Source organism: Phalangium opilio, unplaced genomic scaffold (assembly GCF_054372755.1).
Source record: "Phalangium opilio isolate 3A_F unplaced genomic scaffold, DU_Popi_V2 ptg000352l_1, whole genome shotgun sequence".
In the NCBI taxonomy this organism is placed as follows: Eukaryota; Metazoa; Arthropoda; class Arachnida; order Opiliones; family Phalangiidae; genus Phalangium; species Phalangium opilio.
The window spans coordinates 9,162,613-9,181,494 of record NW_028324228.1 but is presented as its reverse complement, the minus strand read 5'-3'; the positions used below and the strand labels follow the sequence as shown (position 1 = coordinate 9,181,494).

The window sequence follows — 18,882 nt, the reverse complement described above, 5'->3', positions numbered from 1 at the left end:
CTCTGGTCGAGAAACGTCGATTTTGAAAATGTTATTAAAAATCGAGGTACATTTTTATTTATTGATCAATCGAGATGAAATCCCTTTTAATGACCATTTTATACGTAATTAAGCTGAATTCGGTCAAAAATTTGTCCAGAAGAAAATGCATTAAAAAGTGTACCGAAAAAATCGCATGTTTTTTTCTTCAAGATACAAAATCCGTGACAACGATTTCTTATTGAAAATTGAATTTGAACAGTTTTTTGAATGAATATCGTTACATTTGCTTGAATTAAAGCAAAAAGTACAAAAACTATGGTTTCAGTAATTATATTTGAAAATAGTGAAAAAATTCTCAAAATGTGCTTCTCTGGTCGAGAAACGTCGATTTTGAAAATGTTATTAAAAATCGAGGTACATTTTTATTTATTGATCAATCGAGATGAAATCACTTTTAATGAGCATTTTATAGGAAATTAAGCTGAATTCGGTCAACAATTTGTCCAGAAGAAAATGCATTAAAAGGTGTACTTAAAAAATCGCATGTTTTTTTTCTTCAAGATACAAAATCCGTGACAACGATTTCTTATTGAAAATTGAATTTGAACAGTTTTTTGAATGAATATCGTTACATTTGCTTGAATTAAAGCAAAAAGAACAAAAATAATGGTTTCAGTGATTATATTTGAAAATAGTGAAAAAATTCTCAAAATGTGCTTCTCTGGTCGAGAAACGTCGATTTTGAAAATGTTATTAAAAATCGAGGTACATTTTTATTTAGTGATCAATAGAGATGAAATCACTTTTAATGAGTATTTTAAAGGTAATTAAGCTGAATTCGGTCAAAACTTTGTCCAGAAAAAAATGCATTAAAAAGTGTACCGAAAAAATCGCATGTTTTTTTCTTCAAGATACAAAATCCGTGACAACGATTTCTTATTGAAAATTGAATTTGAACAGTTTTTTGAATGAATATCGTTACATTTGCTTGAATTAAAGCAAAAAGTACAAAAATAATGGTTTCATTGGTTATATTTGAAAATAGTGAAAAAAAACTCAAAATGTGCTTTTCTGGTCGAGAAACGTCGATTTTGAAAATGGTACTAATAATCGAGGTACATTTTTATTTATGATCAATAGAGATGAAATCACTTTTAATGAGTATTTTATACGTAATTAAGCTGAATTCGGTCAAAAATTTGTCCAGAAGAAAATGCATTAAAAAGTGTACCGAAAAAATCGCATGTTTTTTTTCTTCAAGATACAAAATCCGTGACAACGATTTCTTATTGAAACTTGAATTTGAACAGTTTTTTGAATGAATATCGTTACATTTGCTTGAATTAAAGCAAAAAGTAAAAAAATAATGGTTTCAGTGATTATATTTGAAAATAGTGAAAAAACTCTCAAAATGTGCTTCTCTGGTCGAGAAACGTCGATTTTGAAAATGGTACTAATAATCGAGGTACATTTTTATTTATGATCAATCGAGATGAAATCACTTTTAATGAGTATTTTATACGTAATTAAGCTGAATTCGGTCAAAAATTTGTCCAGAAGAAAATGCATTAAAAAGTGTACCGAAAAAATCGCATGTTTTTTTCTTCAAGATACAAAATCCGTGACAACGATTTCTTATTGAAAATTGAATTTGAACAGTTTTTTGAATGAATATCGTTATATTTGCTTGAATTAAAGCAAAAATTACAAAAATAATGGTTTCATTGGTTATATTTGAAAATAGTGAAAAAAAACTCAAAATGTGCTTTTCTGGTCGAGAAACGTCGATTTTGAAAATGTTATTAAAAATCGAGGTACATTTTTATTTATTGATCAATCGAGATGAAATCACTTTTAATGAGTATTTTATACGTAATTAAGCTGAATTCGGTCAAAAATTTGTCCAGAAGAAAATGCATTAAAAAGTGTACCGAAAAAATCGCATGTTTTTTTCTTCAAGATACAAAATCCGTGACAACGATTTCTTATTGAAAATTGAATTTGAACAGTTTTTTGAATGAATATCGTTACATTTGCTTGAATTAAAGCAAAAAGTACAAAAATAATGGTTTCAGTGATTATATTTGAAAATAGTGAAAAAATTCTCAAAATGTGCTTCTCTGGTCGAGAAACGTCGATTTTGAAAATGTTATTAAAAATCGAGGTACATTTTTATTTATTGATCAATCGAGATGAAATCCCTTTTAATGACCATTTTATACGTAATTAAGCTGAATTCGGTCAAAAATTTGTCCAGAAGAAAATGCATTAAAAAGTGTACTTAAAAAATCGCATGTTTTTTTCTTCAAGATACAAAATCCGTGACAACGATTTCTTATTGAAAATTGAATTTGAACAGTTTTTTGAATGAATATCGTTACATTTGCTTGAATTAAAGCAAAAAGTACAAAAACTATGGTTTCAGTAATTATATTTGAAAATAGTGAAAAAATTCTCAAAATGTGCTTCTCTGGTCGAGAAACGTCGATTTTGAAAATGGTACTAATAATCGAGGTACATTTTTATTTATGATCAATCGAGATGAAATCACTTTTAATGAGTATTTTATACGTAATTAAGCTGAATTCGGTCAAAAATTTGTCCAGAAGAAAATGCATTAAAAAGTGTACCGAAAAAATCGCATGTTTTTTTCTTCAAGATACAAAATCCGTGACAACGATTTCTTATTGAAAATTGAATTTGAACAGTTTTTTGAATGAATATCGTTATATTTGCTTGAATTAAAGCAAAAATTACAAAAATAATGGTTTCATTGGTTATATTTGAAAATAGTGAAAAAAAACTCAAAATGTGCTTTTCTGGTCGAGAAACGTCGATTTTGAAAATGTTATAAAAAATCGAGGTACATTTTTATTTATTGATCAATCGAGATGAAATCACTTTTAATGAGTATTTTATACGTAATTAAGCTGAATTCGGTCAAAAATTTGTCCAGAAGAAAATGCATTAAAAAGTGTACCGAAAAAATCGCATGTTTTTTTTCTTCAAGATACAAAATCCGGGACAACGATTTCTTATTGAAATATGAATTTGAACAGTTTTTTGAATGAATATCGTTACATTTGCTTGAATTAAAGCAAAAAGAACAAAAATAATGGTTTCAGTGATTATATTTGAAAATAGTGAAAAAAAACCTCAAAATAAGCTTCTCTGGTCGAGAAACGTCGATTTTGAAAATGTTTTTATAAATCGAGGTACATTTTTATTTATTGATCAATCGAGATGAAATCACTTTTAATGAGCATTTTATAGGAAATTAAGCTGAATTCGGTCAACAATTTGTCCAGAAGAAAATGCATTAAAAGGTGTACTTAAAAAATCGCATGTTTTTTTTCTTCAAGATACAAAATCCGGGACATGCGATGCATCGAGATGAAATCCCTTTTAATGACTATTTTATACGTAATTAAGCTGAATTCGGTCAAAAATTTGTCCAGAAGAAAATGCATTAAAAAGTGTACCGAAAAAATCGCATGTTTTTTTTCTTCAAGATACAAAATCCGTGACAACGATTTCTTATTGAAAATTGAATTTGAACAGTTTTTTGAATGAATATCGTTACATTTGCTTGAATTAAAGCAAAAAGTACAAAAACTATGGTTTCAGTAATAATATTTGAAAATAGTGAAAAAATTCTCAAAATGTGCTTCTCTGGTCGAGAAACGTCGATTTTGAAAATGTTATTATAAATCGAGGTACATTTTTATTTATTGATCAATCGAGATGAAATCACTTTTAATGAGTATTTTATAGGAAATTAAGCTGAATTCGGTCAAAAATTTGTCCAGAAGAAAATGCATTAAAAAGTGTACTTAAAAAATCGCATGTTTTTTTTCTTCAAGATACAAAATCCGTGACAACGATTTCTTATTGAAAATTGAATTTGAACAGTTTTTTGAATGAATATCGTTATATTTGCTTGAATTAAAGCAAAAATTACAAAAATAATGGTTTCATTGGTTATATTTGAAAATAGTGAAAAAAAACTCAAAATGTGCTTTTCTGGTCGAGAAACGTCGATTTTGAAAATGGTACTAATAATCGAGGTACATTTTTATTTATGATCAATAGAGATGAAATCACTTTTAATGAGTATTTTATACGTAATTAAGCTGAATTCGGTCAAAAATTTGTCCAGAAGAAAATGCATTAAAAAGTGTACCGAAAAAATCGCATGTTTTTTTTCTTCAAGATACAAAATCCGTGACAACGATTTCTTATTGAAACTTGAATTTGAACAGTTTTTTGAATGAATATCGTTACATTTGCTTGAATTAAAGCAAAAAGTAAAAAAATAATGGTTTCAGTGATTATATTTGAAAATAGTGAAAAAACTCTCAAAATGTGCTTCTCTGGTCGAGAAACGTCGATTTTGAAAATGGTACTAATAATCGAGGTACATTTTTATTTATGATCAATCGAGATGAAATCACTTTTAATGAGTATTTTATACGTAATTAAGCTGAATTCGGTCAAAAATTTGTCCAGAAGAAAATGCATTAAAAAGTGTACCGAAAAAATCGCATGTTTTTTTCTTCAAGATACAAAATCCGTGACAACGATTTCTTATTGAAAATTGAATTTGAACAGTTTTTTGAATGAATATCGTTATATTTGCTTGAATTAAAGCAAAAATTACAAAAATAATGGTTTCATTGGTTATATTTGAAAATAGTGAAAAAAAACTCAAAATGTGCTTTTCTGGTCGAGAAACGTCGATTTTGAAAATGTTATTAAAAATCGAGGTACATTTTTATTTATTGATCAATCGAGATGAAATCACTTTTAATGAGTATTTTATACGTAATTAAGCTGAATTCGGTCAAAAATTTGTCCAGAAGAAAATGCATTAAAAAGTGTACCGAAAAAATCGCATGTTTTTTTCTTCAAGATACAAAATCCGTGACAACGATTTCTTATTGAAAATTGAATTTGAACAGTTTTTTGAATGAATATCGTTACATTTGCTTGAATTAAAGCAAAAAGTACAAAAATAATGGTTTCAGTGATTATATTTGAAAATAGTGAAAAAATTCTCAAAATGTGCTTCTCTGGTCGAGAAACGTCGATTTTGAAAATGTTATTAAAAATCGAGGTACATTTTTATTTATTGATCAATCGAGATGAAATCCCTTTTAATGACCATTTTATACGTAATTAAGCTGAATTCGGTCAAAAATTTGTCCAGAAGAAAATGCATTAAAAAGTGTACTTAAAAAATCGCATGTTTTTTTCTTCAAGATACAAAATCCGTGACAACGATTTCTTATTGAAAATTGAATTTGAACAGTTTTTTGAATGAATATCGTTACATTTGCTTGAATTAAAGCAAAAAGTACAAAAACTATGGTTTCAGTAATTATATTTGAAAATAGTGAAAAAATTCTCAAAATGTGCTTCTCTGGTCGAGAAACGTCGATTTTGAAAATGGTACTAATAATCGAGGTACATTTTTATTTATGATCAATCGAGATGAAATCACTTTTAATGAGTATTTTATACGTAATTAAGCTGAATTCGGTCAAAAATTTGTCCAGAAGAAAATGCATTAAAAAGTGTACCGAAAAAATCGCATGTTTTTTTCTTCAAGATACAAAATCCGTGACAACGATTTCTTATTGAAAATTGAATTTGAACAGTTTTTTGAATGAATATCGTTATATTTGCTTGAATTAAAGCAAAAATTACAAAAATAATGGTTTCATTGGTTATATTTGAAAATAGTGAAAAAAAACTCAAAATGTGCTTTTCTGGTCGAGAAACGTCGATTTTGAAAATGTTATAAAAAATCGAGGTACATTTTTATTTATTGATCAATCGAGATGAAATCACTTTTAATGAGTATTTTATACGTAATTAAGCTGAATTCGGTCAAAAATTTGTCCAGAAGAAAATGCATTAAAAAGTGTACCGAAAAAATCGCATGTTTTTTTTCTTCAAGATACAAATTCAAATTCAAATTTCAAATTCAAAAATGTTTATTTTTTACTTGTCATTACATTACAGTTTGCTACGGGGCTAAGTCACATTGTGACTTGTAAGCCCCGTGCCTATCTGCTTAATTTAATATAACAATTTAATTTAATCAAATAAAAAATAGATTTAACAATGGTGTCTTATACTAATTCGTGTTAAAGATTCATGAAAATAGATTTAATGAATGTATGTTATATCCACTTAAAATTGAACAGTGGCATGGTATATTATAAAATATTTAACAATTGGTTATGCCAAAGGTGGCTTTATAAAAACAAATTAAATAAAAAAGTAAAGGTTTTATTATTTTTTTCTAATATTAGTGATTTTATAGTCTTTTTAAATCTAGTTAAAGTCGGTTTTGCTTGAATTTCAGGTGATATTGTGTTATATAATTTTATTCCCGTATAAAAGATAGACGTGAATTTTTTTGAGGTGTTACATTTAGGTAAATCTAATAGCTCTAGTGATCTAGTATGTCTATTTTTCTGCTTCTGTTTTAGTAGGCTATTTTCCCGCCTAATGTTTGTGTATATGAAACATAAGCTATTATACTGTATACTCTCTTGTATGTTTAAAATTTTTGCCCTAGTAAAATACTCTTGGGTATGGTCTCTAAATGATAAATTATAAATTGATCTAATTGCCCTTTTTTGTAGGATATGTATCCTATTTTTATTAGCTTTTGTTGTGTTGCCCCAGAATTGTATTCCATAAGAGAACACCGAATTAAATAATGCGTGGTATATTTCAATTAGAATATTTCTGGGTACCATTTTTCTACAATGGTAAAGCAATCCATTCACTCGGGCTAATTTTGAGCTGGTTATATTAACATGACTGTCCCAGGTTAGGTGTTTATCAAAGTATAGGCCTAGATATTTGTATTTATCTACTATTTTAATTTTTTCCTTATTAAGTTCAATACCATTTAGTACCCTACTGACATCTCTACCCCTATTATGGAATATAATGCCTTCCGTCTTTTTTATATTAAGGAGAAGCCCATTATCTGTGATCCACTTAAATATCTTATCTAGGTAGTGGTTTGATTGATCTATTGCATTTATTGGGTTTGCGGATTTATATAAAAGGAGCGCGTCATCTGCGTACATGAACATGTTACCAGACGGTGCCTGTTTAATCAGGTCATTTATGAATAGATTAAATAAGAGTGGTGATATTATAGAGCCCTGCGGGACTCCCGATATTAATTGACTTGGCGCAGATAAATCCCTTCCCACTCTAGTGTAGCATTGTCTATTTTCTAGGTAGCTTTTTAGCCACGCACTTGCAGTTCCTCTGATCCCTTGTTTGTATAGTTTGTTTAGTAGATGTTCGTGATCTACACTATCGAAAGCTTTTCGTAGATCCAGAAAAACGCCCACACAGATTTCACTTTGATCAAGTGCCTCTAGTATATACTTGTATGCTCCCCCTAATGCTTCCATTGTACCATTCCCACTACGGAAACCAAATTGAAATTCCGATAATATGTTAAATTTCTCCACAAAGGAGTTGAGTCGCATGTGAAAGGCTTTATCAAATATTTTTGCTATAATAGATAGCAGTGAAATAGGGCGATAATTTGACGGAGTTTTTGGGTCGTCTTTTTTAAAAATTGGAACTATTATGGTTTTTTTTAGATTTTCTGGATAAATACCTAGATTGAAGGATAAGTTAATTAGGTATTTAAGAGGGGTTATTATGCTTTCGATCACTATTTTCAGCGGTTTAGCTTTTATGCCGTCAAAGCCAGGTGATGAGTTATTTTGTAGAGAGTTAATTATGGTTACAAGTTCTGCTTCGTCGGTTTCGTACAGAGCCATTGTGTTGGGGTTTAGTTCGAGAAAGTTTAATGATTTAACGTTAACTGGTTTAGATTCGTTGCTAGTAAAATATTCATTTAATTTATTAGGGTGTAATGTAATTTGTTCTGGGGTCATTTGACCTTTTCCCAATAGTTGATTTACAATTTGCCATTTTTCTTTATTTGTTTTTGAACCGTATAGCTTACTCCTGAAAAACTCATTACGGCTATTTCTAATAATATTGTTTGCTCGGTTTCTAAGATGTAGGTATTGATCTTTGTTCATCTGTGAGGGCGATCTTCTAAACCTTTTTTGTGCTCTATGTTTATTCCTCAAAATTTCTTTTATATCGTCTGTTATCCACGAGTCTTTTCCTAATTTTATTGTCTTGTATGCAAAACTCATATTATATTCGGCACTGATTTTTTCTTCGAAGAAATCGTAAGCAGTATTGATATCAGAGTTATTGTAAAGTTGTTCCCAATTTATATTGTTGATTCTTGATTTAAATTTTTGTAAATTGGTTTTACTGTAATCTCTTAATCTAACTGTATTGTCTTTTTTCAGAATTGTTGTAGAGGTAAGGTATAAGGGCATATGATCAGTTATATCCACGCTGGCTAGTACTTTGGTAATGCCCTCAAAATTTATAAAGATATTATCAATACAGGTGGCAGTACTTATCGTTGTTCTAGTGGGAGTTTGGACAGTTTGTTTGAGACCATAGCTCAAACATAGTTCTATTAAGGCATTCGAGCATGGAGTGGATTCTAGTAGGTTTATATTAAAATCACCTGCTAATATTTTCCTATTTTTATTAGTTCCCAGTCCCTCCAATATCAATTCCAGGGCATTTAAAAAATTTTGAAAGTTTGAGGAGTGGGGTCTATATATTATCGCATAGATTTCGTCAGTTTCTAAAACCTTTATAACATAACTCTCCACGTCTTGCGTACACATGCATAGGTTTGAAATTCTGATTATTTTTATATCTTGTTTACAGTAGAATCCCACCCCCCCACCTAGTCTATTCCCTATTCCAAAAAAATTATAATTTTGCAAGTATAAAAATGTATTTTCTCTAAACCATGTTTCTGTTAAGGCTATTATATCCGGATCTATCTCTTTTGTCGCTAGCGTTGCAATCAGATTTGGTAAATTACATCTTGCGCTTCTGATGTTCGAGTAGATAAATTTCATTTTGGGTTATTATGGATAACAAATATAGAGTATTTTATTGGTATTTAATTTTAGTTCTTTACAAGAACTTTTTGTTCAAGTTCATTGTAATAATATTTTTCATCACCTTTTTGTAGCATGAAGTGGGAAATAAATTTAGTTTTCTCGTTTCCAGGGATTTTACAGAACTGTCTTAAGTGGAATCGAGCAAATTCTTGTTTCGGCGTGAAATCATGTGATATGAAAATATTTGATCCTTTTAATTGGTAAGCGTTTTTTAAGATCTCTCTTTTAGTATCAGCGTCTCCTACACTTAAAACTATCCTACGGATTTCACCACGTCTATATACTTGTGTGGGTCGTATTCTAGTTGGTATGCCCATTAATCCCTTAAAGATATCGTTCACGATATCTGCTAGCTGCTCTCTGGTTTCACCTGGTTTTTCAGGTATACCGGTTATAACTAAATTATTTCTTCGTTTGTCCAGTTCTATAAGTTCCTGCTTATGTTTTAGCTCATTAATCTCTTTGTTTTTTAATTCTAGCTTGTTGTTAATTTCAATTACAAAACTATCATAATCAAATCTTATATCATCTACCATTTCGCTTTGCTTTTCAAGTTTCTCTATTCTAGTTTCATGTTCATTAACTTTTCTACATATCTTATCAATTTTTCCATTTGTCTCTTTCATCGCCGTTTTTATGTCATCAACCTTCAACGCTATAGTTTGTACTTCTGACCTAATCTTAGTCCCCATCTTATCTACATCAGTTTTTATCGTTGCCCTCATATCCTTCATTTCTCTAAGTATATCACTTAGTGAGGCTTCCATTTTAGTGTTTATTGTCAGTGAGCGCGGTCGTTTGGGTGGATATTGTTTGGTAGTACCAATACGAATAGAAATTAAGAAGAAATAAATCGTTATAACTACCTATGAATAGAAGAGAGCAGTTTGATTAGTTCGGTTCCTGTTTCCTTGGCTATCTGGCGATCTTCGGATTTCGTTAATCACAGTTTAAGTTCAAGATAAGCAATTTTTTGTTCGACGATAGTTTAGATGATGTTTTTTGTCCGTTTATTTTTTACCGGTTTCGAAAGCGTTTTTATACGGTAGGCTAATTGTACGTTTCAATGTAATTTTTTATCTCGTTTCCACCGCTTGAGAGAACCATACGCGTTATGTTCATAAAAAATGAGAATCGAGAGTCATTGAGTCTATAATGCCGTAAAAAAACCGAGCACTTTCCGCAGTTCTGTAGATAATTACGTCTTTCTGTGTTACTTGAAATGATGGTGGCGTTTATTTCCGGCGGTGTTGCGGTACCTTTGTTGGGGTAGTCAGAGGAGACACATCCGATCCGTTTGATTATCCCTTTTGATCCGAAGTCCTGGCGTATAGTCGTGTCCGTAGCTGGTTTAAGCCGACATTCTTGATAGTAGCACGCCGCAAATTACTGTTGACTCTCCGCACTTAACGATATTTTAAGGAAGACTGTCTACTTGATTACGTGTGCCGGAAGTCGTGTCACCTTCTATCCACCTGATTTCCCACTTTTGCCAGTCAGTAGAGATATATCTATGAATAGAAGAGAGCAGTTTGATTAGTTCGGTTCCTGTTTCCTTGGCTATCTGGCGATCTTCGGATTTCGTTAATCACAGTTTAAGTTCAAGATAAGCAATTTTTTGTTCGACGATAGTTTAGATGATGTTTTTTGTCCGTTTATTTTTTACCGGTTTCGAAAGCGTTTTTATACGGTAGGCTAATTGTACGTTTCAATGTAATTTTTTATCTCGTTTCCACCGCTTGAGAGAACCATACGCGTTATGTTCATAAAAAATGAGAATCGAGAGTCATTGAGTCTATAATGCCGTAAAAAAACCGAGCACTTTCCGCAGTTCTGTAGATAATTACGTCTTTCTGTGTTACTTGAAATGATGGTGGCGTTTATTTCCGGCGGTGTTGCGGTACCTTTGTTGGGGTAGTCAGAGGAGACACATCCGATCCGTTTGATTATCCCTTTTGATCCGAAGTCCTGGCGTATAGTCGTGTCCGTAGCTGGTTTAAGCCGACATTCTTGATAGTAGCACGCCGCAAATTACTGTTGACTCTCCGCACTTAACGATATTTTAAGGAAGACTGTCTACTTGATTACGTGTGCCGGAAGTCGTGTCACCTTCTATCCACCTGATTTCCCACTTTTGCCAGTCAGTAGAGATATATCTATGAATAGAAGAGAGCAGTTTGATTAGTTCGGTTCCTGTTTCCTTGGCTACAAAATCCGGGACAACGATTTCTTATTGAAATATGAATTTGAACAGTTTTTTGAATGAATATCGTTACATTTGCTTGAATTAAAGCAAAAAGAACAAAAATAATGGTTTCAGTGATTATATTTGAAAATAGTGAAAAAAAACCTCAAAATAAGCTTCTCTGGTCGAGAAACGTCGATTTTGAAAATGTTTTTATAAATCGAGGTACATTTTTATTTATTGATCAATCGAGATGAAATCACTTTTAATGAGCATTTTATAGGAAATTAAGCTGAATTCGGTCAACAATTTGTCCAGAAGAAAATGCATTAAAAGGTGTACTTAAAAAATCGCATGTTTTTTTTCTTCAAGATACAAAATCCGGGACATGCGATGCATCGAGATGAAATCCCTTTTAATGACTATTTTATACGTAATTAAGCTGAATTCGGTCAAAAATTTGTCCAGAAGAAAATGCATTAAAAAGTGTACCGAAAAAATCGCATGTTTTTTTTCTTCAAGATACAAAATCCGTGACAACGATTTCTTATTGAAAATTGAATTTGAACAGTTTTTTGAATGAATATCGTTACATTTGCTTGAATTAAAGCAAAAAGTACAAAAACTATGGTTTCAGTAATTATATTTGAAAATAGTGAAAAAATTCTCAAAATGTGCTTCTCTGGTCGAGAAACGTCGATTTTGAAAATGTTATTATAAATCGAGGTACATTTTTATTTATTGATCAATCGAGATGAAATCACTTTTAATGAGTATTTTATAGGAAATTAAGCTGAATTCGGTCAAAAATTTGTCCAGAAGAAAATGCATTAAAAAGTGTACTTAAAAAATCGCATGTTTTTTTTCTTCAAGATACAAAATCCGTGACAACGATTTCTTATTGAAAATTGAATTTGAACAGTTTTTTGAATGAATATCGTTATATTTGCTTGAATTAAAGCAAAAATTACAAAAATAATGGTTTCATTGGTTATATTTGAAAATAGTGAAAAAAAACTCAAAATGTGCTTTTCTGGTCGAGAAACGTCGATTTTGAAAATGTTATTAAAAATCGAGGTACATTTTTATTTATTGATCAATCGAGATGAAATCACTTTGAATGAGTATTTTATACGTAATTAAGCTGAATTCGGTCAAAAATTTGTCCAGAAGAAAATGCATTAAAAAGTGTACCGAAAAAATCGCATGTTTTTTTTCTTCAAGATACAAAATCCGTGACAACGATTTCTTATTGAAAATTGAATTTGAACAGTTTTTTGAATGAATATCGTTACATTTGCTTGAATTAAAGCAAAAAGTACAAAAACTATGGTTTCAGTAATTATATTTGAAAATAGTGAAAAAATTCTCAAAATGTGCTTCTCTGGTCGAGAAACGTCGATTTTGAAAATGTTATTAAAAATCGAGGTACATTTTTATTTATTGATCAATCGAGATGAAATCACTTTTAATGAGCATTTTATAGGAAATTAAGCTGAATTCGGTCAACAATTTGTCCAGAAGAAAATGCATTAAAAGGTGTACTTAAAAAATCGCATGTTTTTTTTCTTCAAGATACAAAATCCGTGACAACGATTTCTTATTGAAAATTGAATTTGAACAGTTTTTTGAATGAATATCGTTACATTTGCTTGAATTAAAGCAAAAAGAACAAAAATAATGGTTTCAGTGATTATATTTGAAAATAGTGAAAAAATTCTCAAAATGTGCTTCTCTGGTCGAGAAACGTCGATTTTGAAAATGTTATTAAAAATAGAGGTACATTTTTATTTAGTGATCAATAGAGATGAAATCACTTTTAATGAGTATTTTAAAGGTAATTAAGCTGAATTCGGTCAAAACTTTGTCCAGAAAAAAATGCATTAAAAAGTGTACCGAAAAAATCGCATGTTTTTTTCTTCAAGATACAAAATCCGTGACAACGATTTCTTATTGAAAATTGAATTTGAACAGTTTTTTGAATGAATATCGTTACATTTGCTTGAATTAAAGCAAAAAGTACAAAAATAATGGTTTCATTGGTTATATTTGAAAATAGTGAAAAAAAACTCAAAATGTGCTTTTCTGGTCGAGAAACGTCGATTTTGAAAATGGTACTAATAATCGAGGTACATTTTTATTTATGATCAATAGAGATGAAATCACTTTTAATGAGTATTTTATACGTAATTAAGCTGAATTCGGTCAAAAATTTGTCCAGAAGAAAATGCATTAAAAAGTGTACCGAAAAAATCGCATGTTTTTTTTCTTCAAGATACAAAATCCGTGACAACGATTTCTTATTGAAAATTGAATTTGAACAGTTTTTTGAATGAATATCGTTACATTTGCTTGAATTAATGCAAAAAGTAAAAAAATAATGGTTTCAGTGATTATATTTGAAAATAGTGAAAAAACTCTCAAAATGTGCTTCTCTGGTCGAGAAACGTCGATTTTGAAAATGTTATTAAAAATCGAGGTACATTTTTATTTATTGATCAATCGAGATGAAATCACTTTTAATGAGTATTTTAAAGGTAAGCTGAATTCGGTCAAAACTTTGTCCAGAAAAAAATGCATTAAAAATGTACCGAAAAAATCGCATATTTTTTTTCTTCAAGATACAAAATCCGTGACAACGATTTCTTATTGAAAATTGAATTTGAACAGTTTTTTGAATGAATATCGTTACATTTGCTTGAATTAAAGCAAAAAGTACAAAAATAATGGTTTCATTGGTTATATTTGAAAATAGTGAAAAAAAACTCAAAATGTGCTTTTCTGGTCGAGAAACGTCGATTTTGAAAATGGTACTAATAATCGAGGTACATTTTTATTTATGATCAATAGAGATGAAATCACTTTTAATGAGTATTTTATACGTAATTAAGCTGAATTCGGTCAAAAATTTGTCCAGAAGAAAATGCATTAAAAAGTGTACCGAAAAAATCGCATGTTTTTTTTCTTCAAGATACAAAATCCGTGACAACGATTTCTTATTGAAAATTGAATTTGAACAGTTTTTTGAATGAATATCGTTACATTTGCTTGAATTAAAGCAAAAAGTACAAAAATAATGGTTTCATTGGTTATATTTTAAAATATTGAAAAAAAACTCAAAATGTGCTTTTCTGGTCGAGAAACGTCGATTTTGAAAATGGTACTAATTATCGAGGTACATTTTTATTTATGATCAATAGAGATGAAATCACTTTTAATGAGTATTTTATACGTAATTAAGCTGAATTCGGTCAAAAATTTGTCCAGAAGAAAATGCATTAAAAAGTGTACCGAAAAAATCGCATGTTTTTTTCTTCAAGATACAAAATCCGTGACAACGATTTCTTATTGAAAATTGAATTTGAACAGTTTTTTGAATGAATATCGTTACATTTGCTTGAATTAAAGCAAAAAGTAAAAAAATAATGGTTTCAGTGATTATATTTGAAAATAGTGAAAAAACTCTCAAAATGTGCTTCTCTGGTCGAGAAACGTCGATTTTGAAAATGTTATTAAAAATCGAGGTACATTTTTATTTATTGATCAATCGAGATGAAATCACTTTTAATGAGTATTTTAAAGGTAATTAAGCTGAATTCGGTCAAAACTTTGTCCAGAAAAAAATGCATTAAAAAGTGTACCGAAAAAATCGCATTTTTTCTTCAAGATACAAAATCCGTGACAACGATTTCTTATTGAAAATTGAATTTGAACAGTTTTTTGAATGAATATCGTTACATTTGCTTGAATTAAAGCAAAAAGTACAAAAATAATGGTTTCATTGGTTATATTTGAAAATAGTGAAAAAAAACTCAAAATGTGCTTTTCTGGTCGAGAAACGTCGATTTTGAAAATGGTACTAATAATCGAGGTACATTTTTATTTATGATCAATAGAGATGAAATCACTTTTAATGAGTATTTTATACGTAATTAAGCTGAATTCGGTCAAAAATTTGTCCAGAAGAAAATGCATTAAAAAGTGTACCGAAAAAATCGCATGTTTTTTTTCTTCAAGATACAAAATCCGTGACAACGATTTCTTATTGAAAATTGAATTTGAACAGTTTTTTGAATGAATATCGTTACATTTGCTTGAATTAAAGCAAAAAGTACAAAAATAATGGTTTCATTGGTTATATTTGAAAATAGTGAAAAAAAAACTCAAAATGTGCTTTTCTGGTCGAGAAACGTCGATTTTGAAAATGTTATTATAAATCGAGGTACATTTTTATTTATTGATCAATCGAGATGAAATCACTTTTAATGAGAATTTTATAGGTAAATAAGCATAATTCGGTCAAAAATTTGTCCAGAAAAAAATGCATTCAAAAGTGTACCGAAAAAATCGCATGTTTTTTGTCTTCAAGATACAAACTCCGTGACAACGATTTCTTATTGAAAATTGAATTTGAACAGTTTTTTGAATGAATATCGTTACATTTGCTTGAATTAAAGCAAAAAGTACAAAAATAATGGTTTCATTGGTTATATTTGAAAATAGTGAAAAAAAACCTCAAAATGTGCTTTTCTGGTCGAGAAACGTCGATTTTGAAAATGGTACTAATAATCGAGGTACACTTTTATTTATTGATCAATCGAGATGAAATCACTTTTAATGAGTATTTTATAAGTATTTAAGCTAAATTCGGTCAAAAATTTGTCCAGAAGAAAATGCATTAAAAAGTGTACCGAAAAAATCGCATGTTTTTTTCTTCAAGATACAAAATCCGTGACAACGATTTCTTATTGAAAATTGAATTTGAACAGTTTTTTGAATGAATATCGTTACATTTGCTTGAATTAAAGCAAAAAGTAAAAAAATAATGGTTTCAGTGATTATATTTGAAAATAGTGAAAAAACTCTCAAAATGTGCTTCTCTGGTCGAGAAACGTCGATTTTGAAAATGTTATTAAAAATCGAGGTACATTTTTATTTATTGATCAATCGAGATGAAATCACTTTTAATGAGTATTTTAAAGGTAATTAAGCTGAATTCGGTCAAAACTTTGTCCAGAAAAAAATGCATTAAAAAGTGTACCGAAAAAATCGCATATTTTTTTTCTTCAAGATACAAAATCCGTGACAACGATTTCTTATTGAAAATTGAATTTGAACAGTTTTTTGAATGAATATCGTTACATTTGCTTGAATTAAAGCAAAAAGTACAAAAATAATGGTTTCATTGGTTATATTTGAAAATAGTTAAAAAAAACCTCAAAATGTGCTTTTCTGGTCGAGAAACGTCGATTTTGAAAATGGTACTAATAATCGAGGTACATTTTTATTTATGATCAATAGAGATGAAATCACTTTTAATGAGTATTTTATACGTAATTAAGCTGAATTCGGTCGAAAATTTGTCCAGAAGAAAATGCATTAAAAAGTGTACCGAAAAAATCGCATGTTTTTTTTCTTCAAGATACAAAATCCGTGACAACGATTTCTTATTGAAAATTGAATTTGAACAGTTTTTTGAATGAATATCGTTACATTTGCTTGAATTAAAGCAAAAAGTACAAAAATAATGGTTTCATTGGTTATATTTGAAAATAGTGAAAAAAAAACTCAAAATGTGCTTTTCTGGTCGAGAAACGTCGATTTTGAAAATGTTATTATAAATCGAGGTACATTTTTATTTATTGATCAATGGAGATGAAATCACTTTTAATGAGTATTTTAAAGGTAATTAAGCTGAATTCGGTCAAAACTTTGTCCAGAAAAAAATGCATTAAAAAGTGTACCGAAAAAATCGCATGTTTTTTCTTCAAGATACAAAATCCGTGACAACGATTTCTTATTGAAAATTGAATTTGAACAGTTTTTTGAATGAATATCGTTACATTTGCATGAATTAAAGCAAAAAGTACAAAAATAATGGTTTCATTGGTTATATCTGAAAATAGTGAAAAAAAAACTAAAAATGTGCTTTTCTGGTCGAGAAACGTCGATTTTGAAAATGGTACTAATAATCGAGGTACATTTTTATTTATGATCAATAGAGATGAAATCACTTTTAATGAGTATTTTATACGTAATTAAGCTGAATTCGGTCAAAAATTTGTCCAGAAGAAAATGCATTAAAAAGTGTACCGAAAAAATCGCATGTTTTTTTTCTTCAAGATACAAAATCCGTGACAACGATTTCTTATTGAAAATTGAATTTGAACAGTTTTTTGAATGAATATCGTTACATTTGCTTGAATTAAAGCAAAAAGTAAAAAAATAATGGTTTCAGTGATTATATTTGAAAATAGTGAAAAAACTCTCAAAATGTGGTTCTCTGGTCGAGAAACGTCGATTTTGAAGATGTTATTAAAAATCGAGGTACATTTTTATTTATTGATCAATCGAGATGAAATCACTTTTAATGAGAATTTTATAGGTAAATAAGCATAATTCGGTCAAAAATTTGTCCAGAAAAAAATGCATTCAAAAGTGTACCGAAAAAATCGCATGTTTTTTGTCTTCAAGATACAAACTCCGTGACAACGATTTCTTATTGAAAATTGAATTTGAACAGTTTTTTGAATGAATATCGTTACATTTGCTTGAATTAAAGCAAAAAGTACAAAAATAATGGTTTCATTGGTTATATTTGAAAATAGTGAAAAAAAACCTCAAAATGTGCTTTTCTGGTCGAGAAACGTCGATTTTGAAAATGGTACTAATAATCGAGGTACACTTTTATTTATTGATCAATCGAGATGAAATCACTTTTAATGAGTATTTTATAAGTATTTAAGCTAAATTCGGTCAAAAATTTGTCCAGAAAAAAATGCATTCAAAAGTGTACCGAAAAAATCGCATGTTTTTTTTCTTCAAGATACAAAATCCGTGACAACGATTTCTTATTGAAAATTGAATTTGAACAGTTTTTTGAATGAATATCGTTACATTTGCATGAATTAAAACAAAAAGTACAAAAACTATGGTTTCAGTGATTATATTTGAAAATAGTGAAAAAAAACTCAAAATGTGCTTTTCTGGTCGAGAAACGTCGATTTTGAAAATGGTACTAATAATCGAGGTACATTTTTATTTTTGATCAATCGAGATGAAATCACTTTTAATGAGTATTTTATAAGTAATTAAGCTGAATTCGGTCAAAAATTTGTCCAGAAAAAAATGCATTAAAAAGTGTACCGAAAAAATCGCATGTTTTTTTTCTTCAAGATACAAAATCCGTGACAACGATTTCTTATTGAAAATTGAATTTGAACAGTTTTTTGAATGAATATCGTTACATTTGCTTGAATTAAAGCAAAAAGTAAAAAAATAATGGTTTCAGTGATTATATTTGAAAATAGTGAAAAAACTCTCAAAATGTGCTTCTCTGGTCGAGAAACGTCGATTTTGAAAATGTTATTAAAAATCGAGGTACATTTTTATTTATTGATCAATCGAGATGAAATCACTTTTAATGAGTATTTTAAAGGTAATTAAGCTGAATTCGGTCAAAACTTTGTCCAGAAAAAAATGCATTAAAAAGTGTACCGAAAAAATCGCATATTTTTTTTCTTCAAGATACAAAATCCGTGACAACGATTTCTTATTGAAAATTGAATTTGAACAGTTTTTTGAATGAATATCGTTACATTTGCTTGAATTAAAGCAAAAAGTACAAAAATAATGGTTTCATTGGTTATATTTGAAAATAGT

General features: G+C 29.3%; 1 protein-coding gene across 1 annotated transcript; it reads right to left on the bottom strand.

Annotated features, from left to right (window-relative positions):
* Positions 1–8,475: 8,475 nt before the first annotated feature.
* Positions 8,476–9,806, bottom strand: LOC149609561 (uncharacterized). The gene has a single exon (XM_089860351.1). The coding sequence runs from the start codon at positions 9,800–9,802 to the stop codon at positions 9,041–9,043; it is 762 nt and encodes a 253-aa protein (XP_089716477.1). The 5' UTR covers positions 9,803–9,806; the 3' UTR covers positions 8,476–9,040.
* Positions 9,807–18,882: the final 9,076 nt, after the last annotated feature.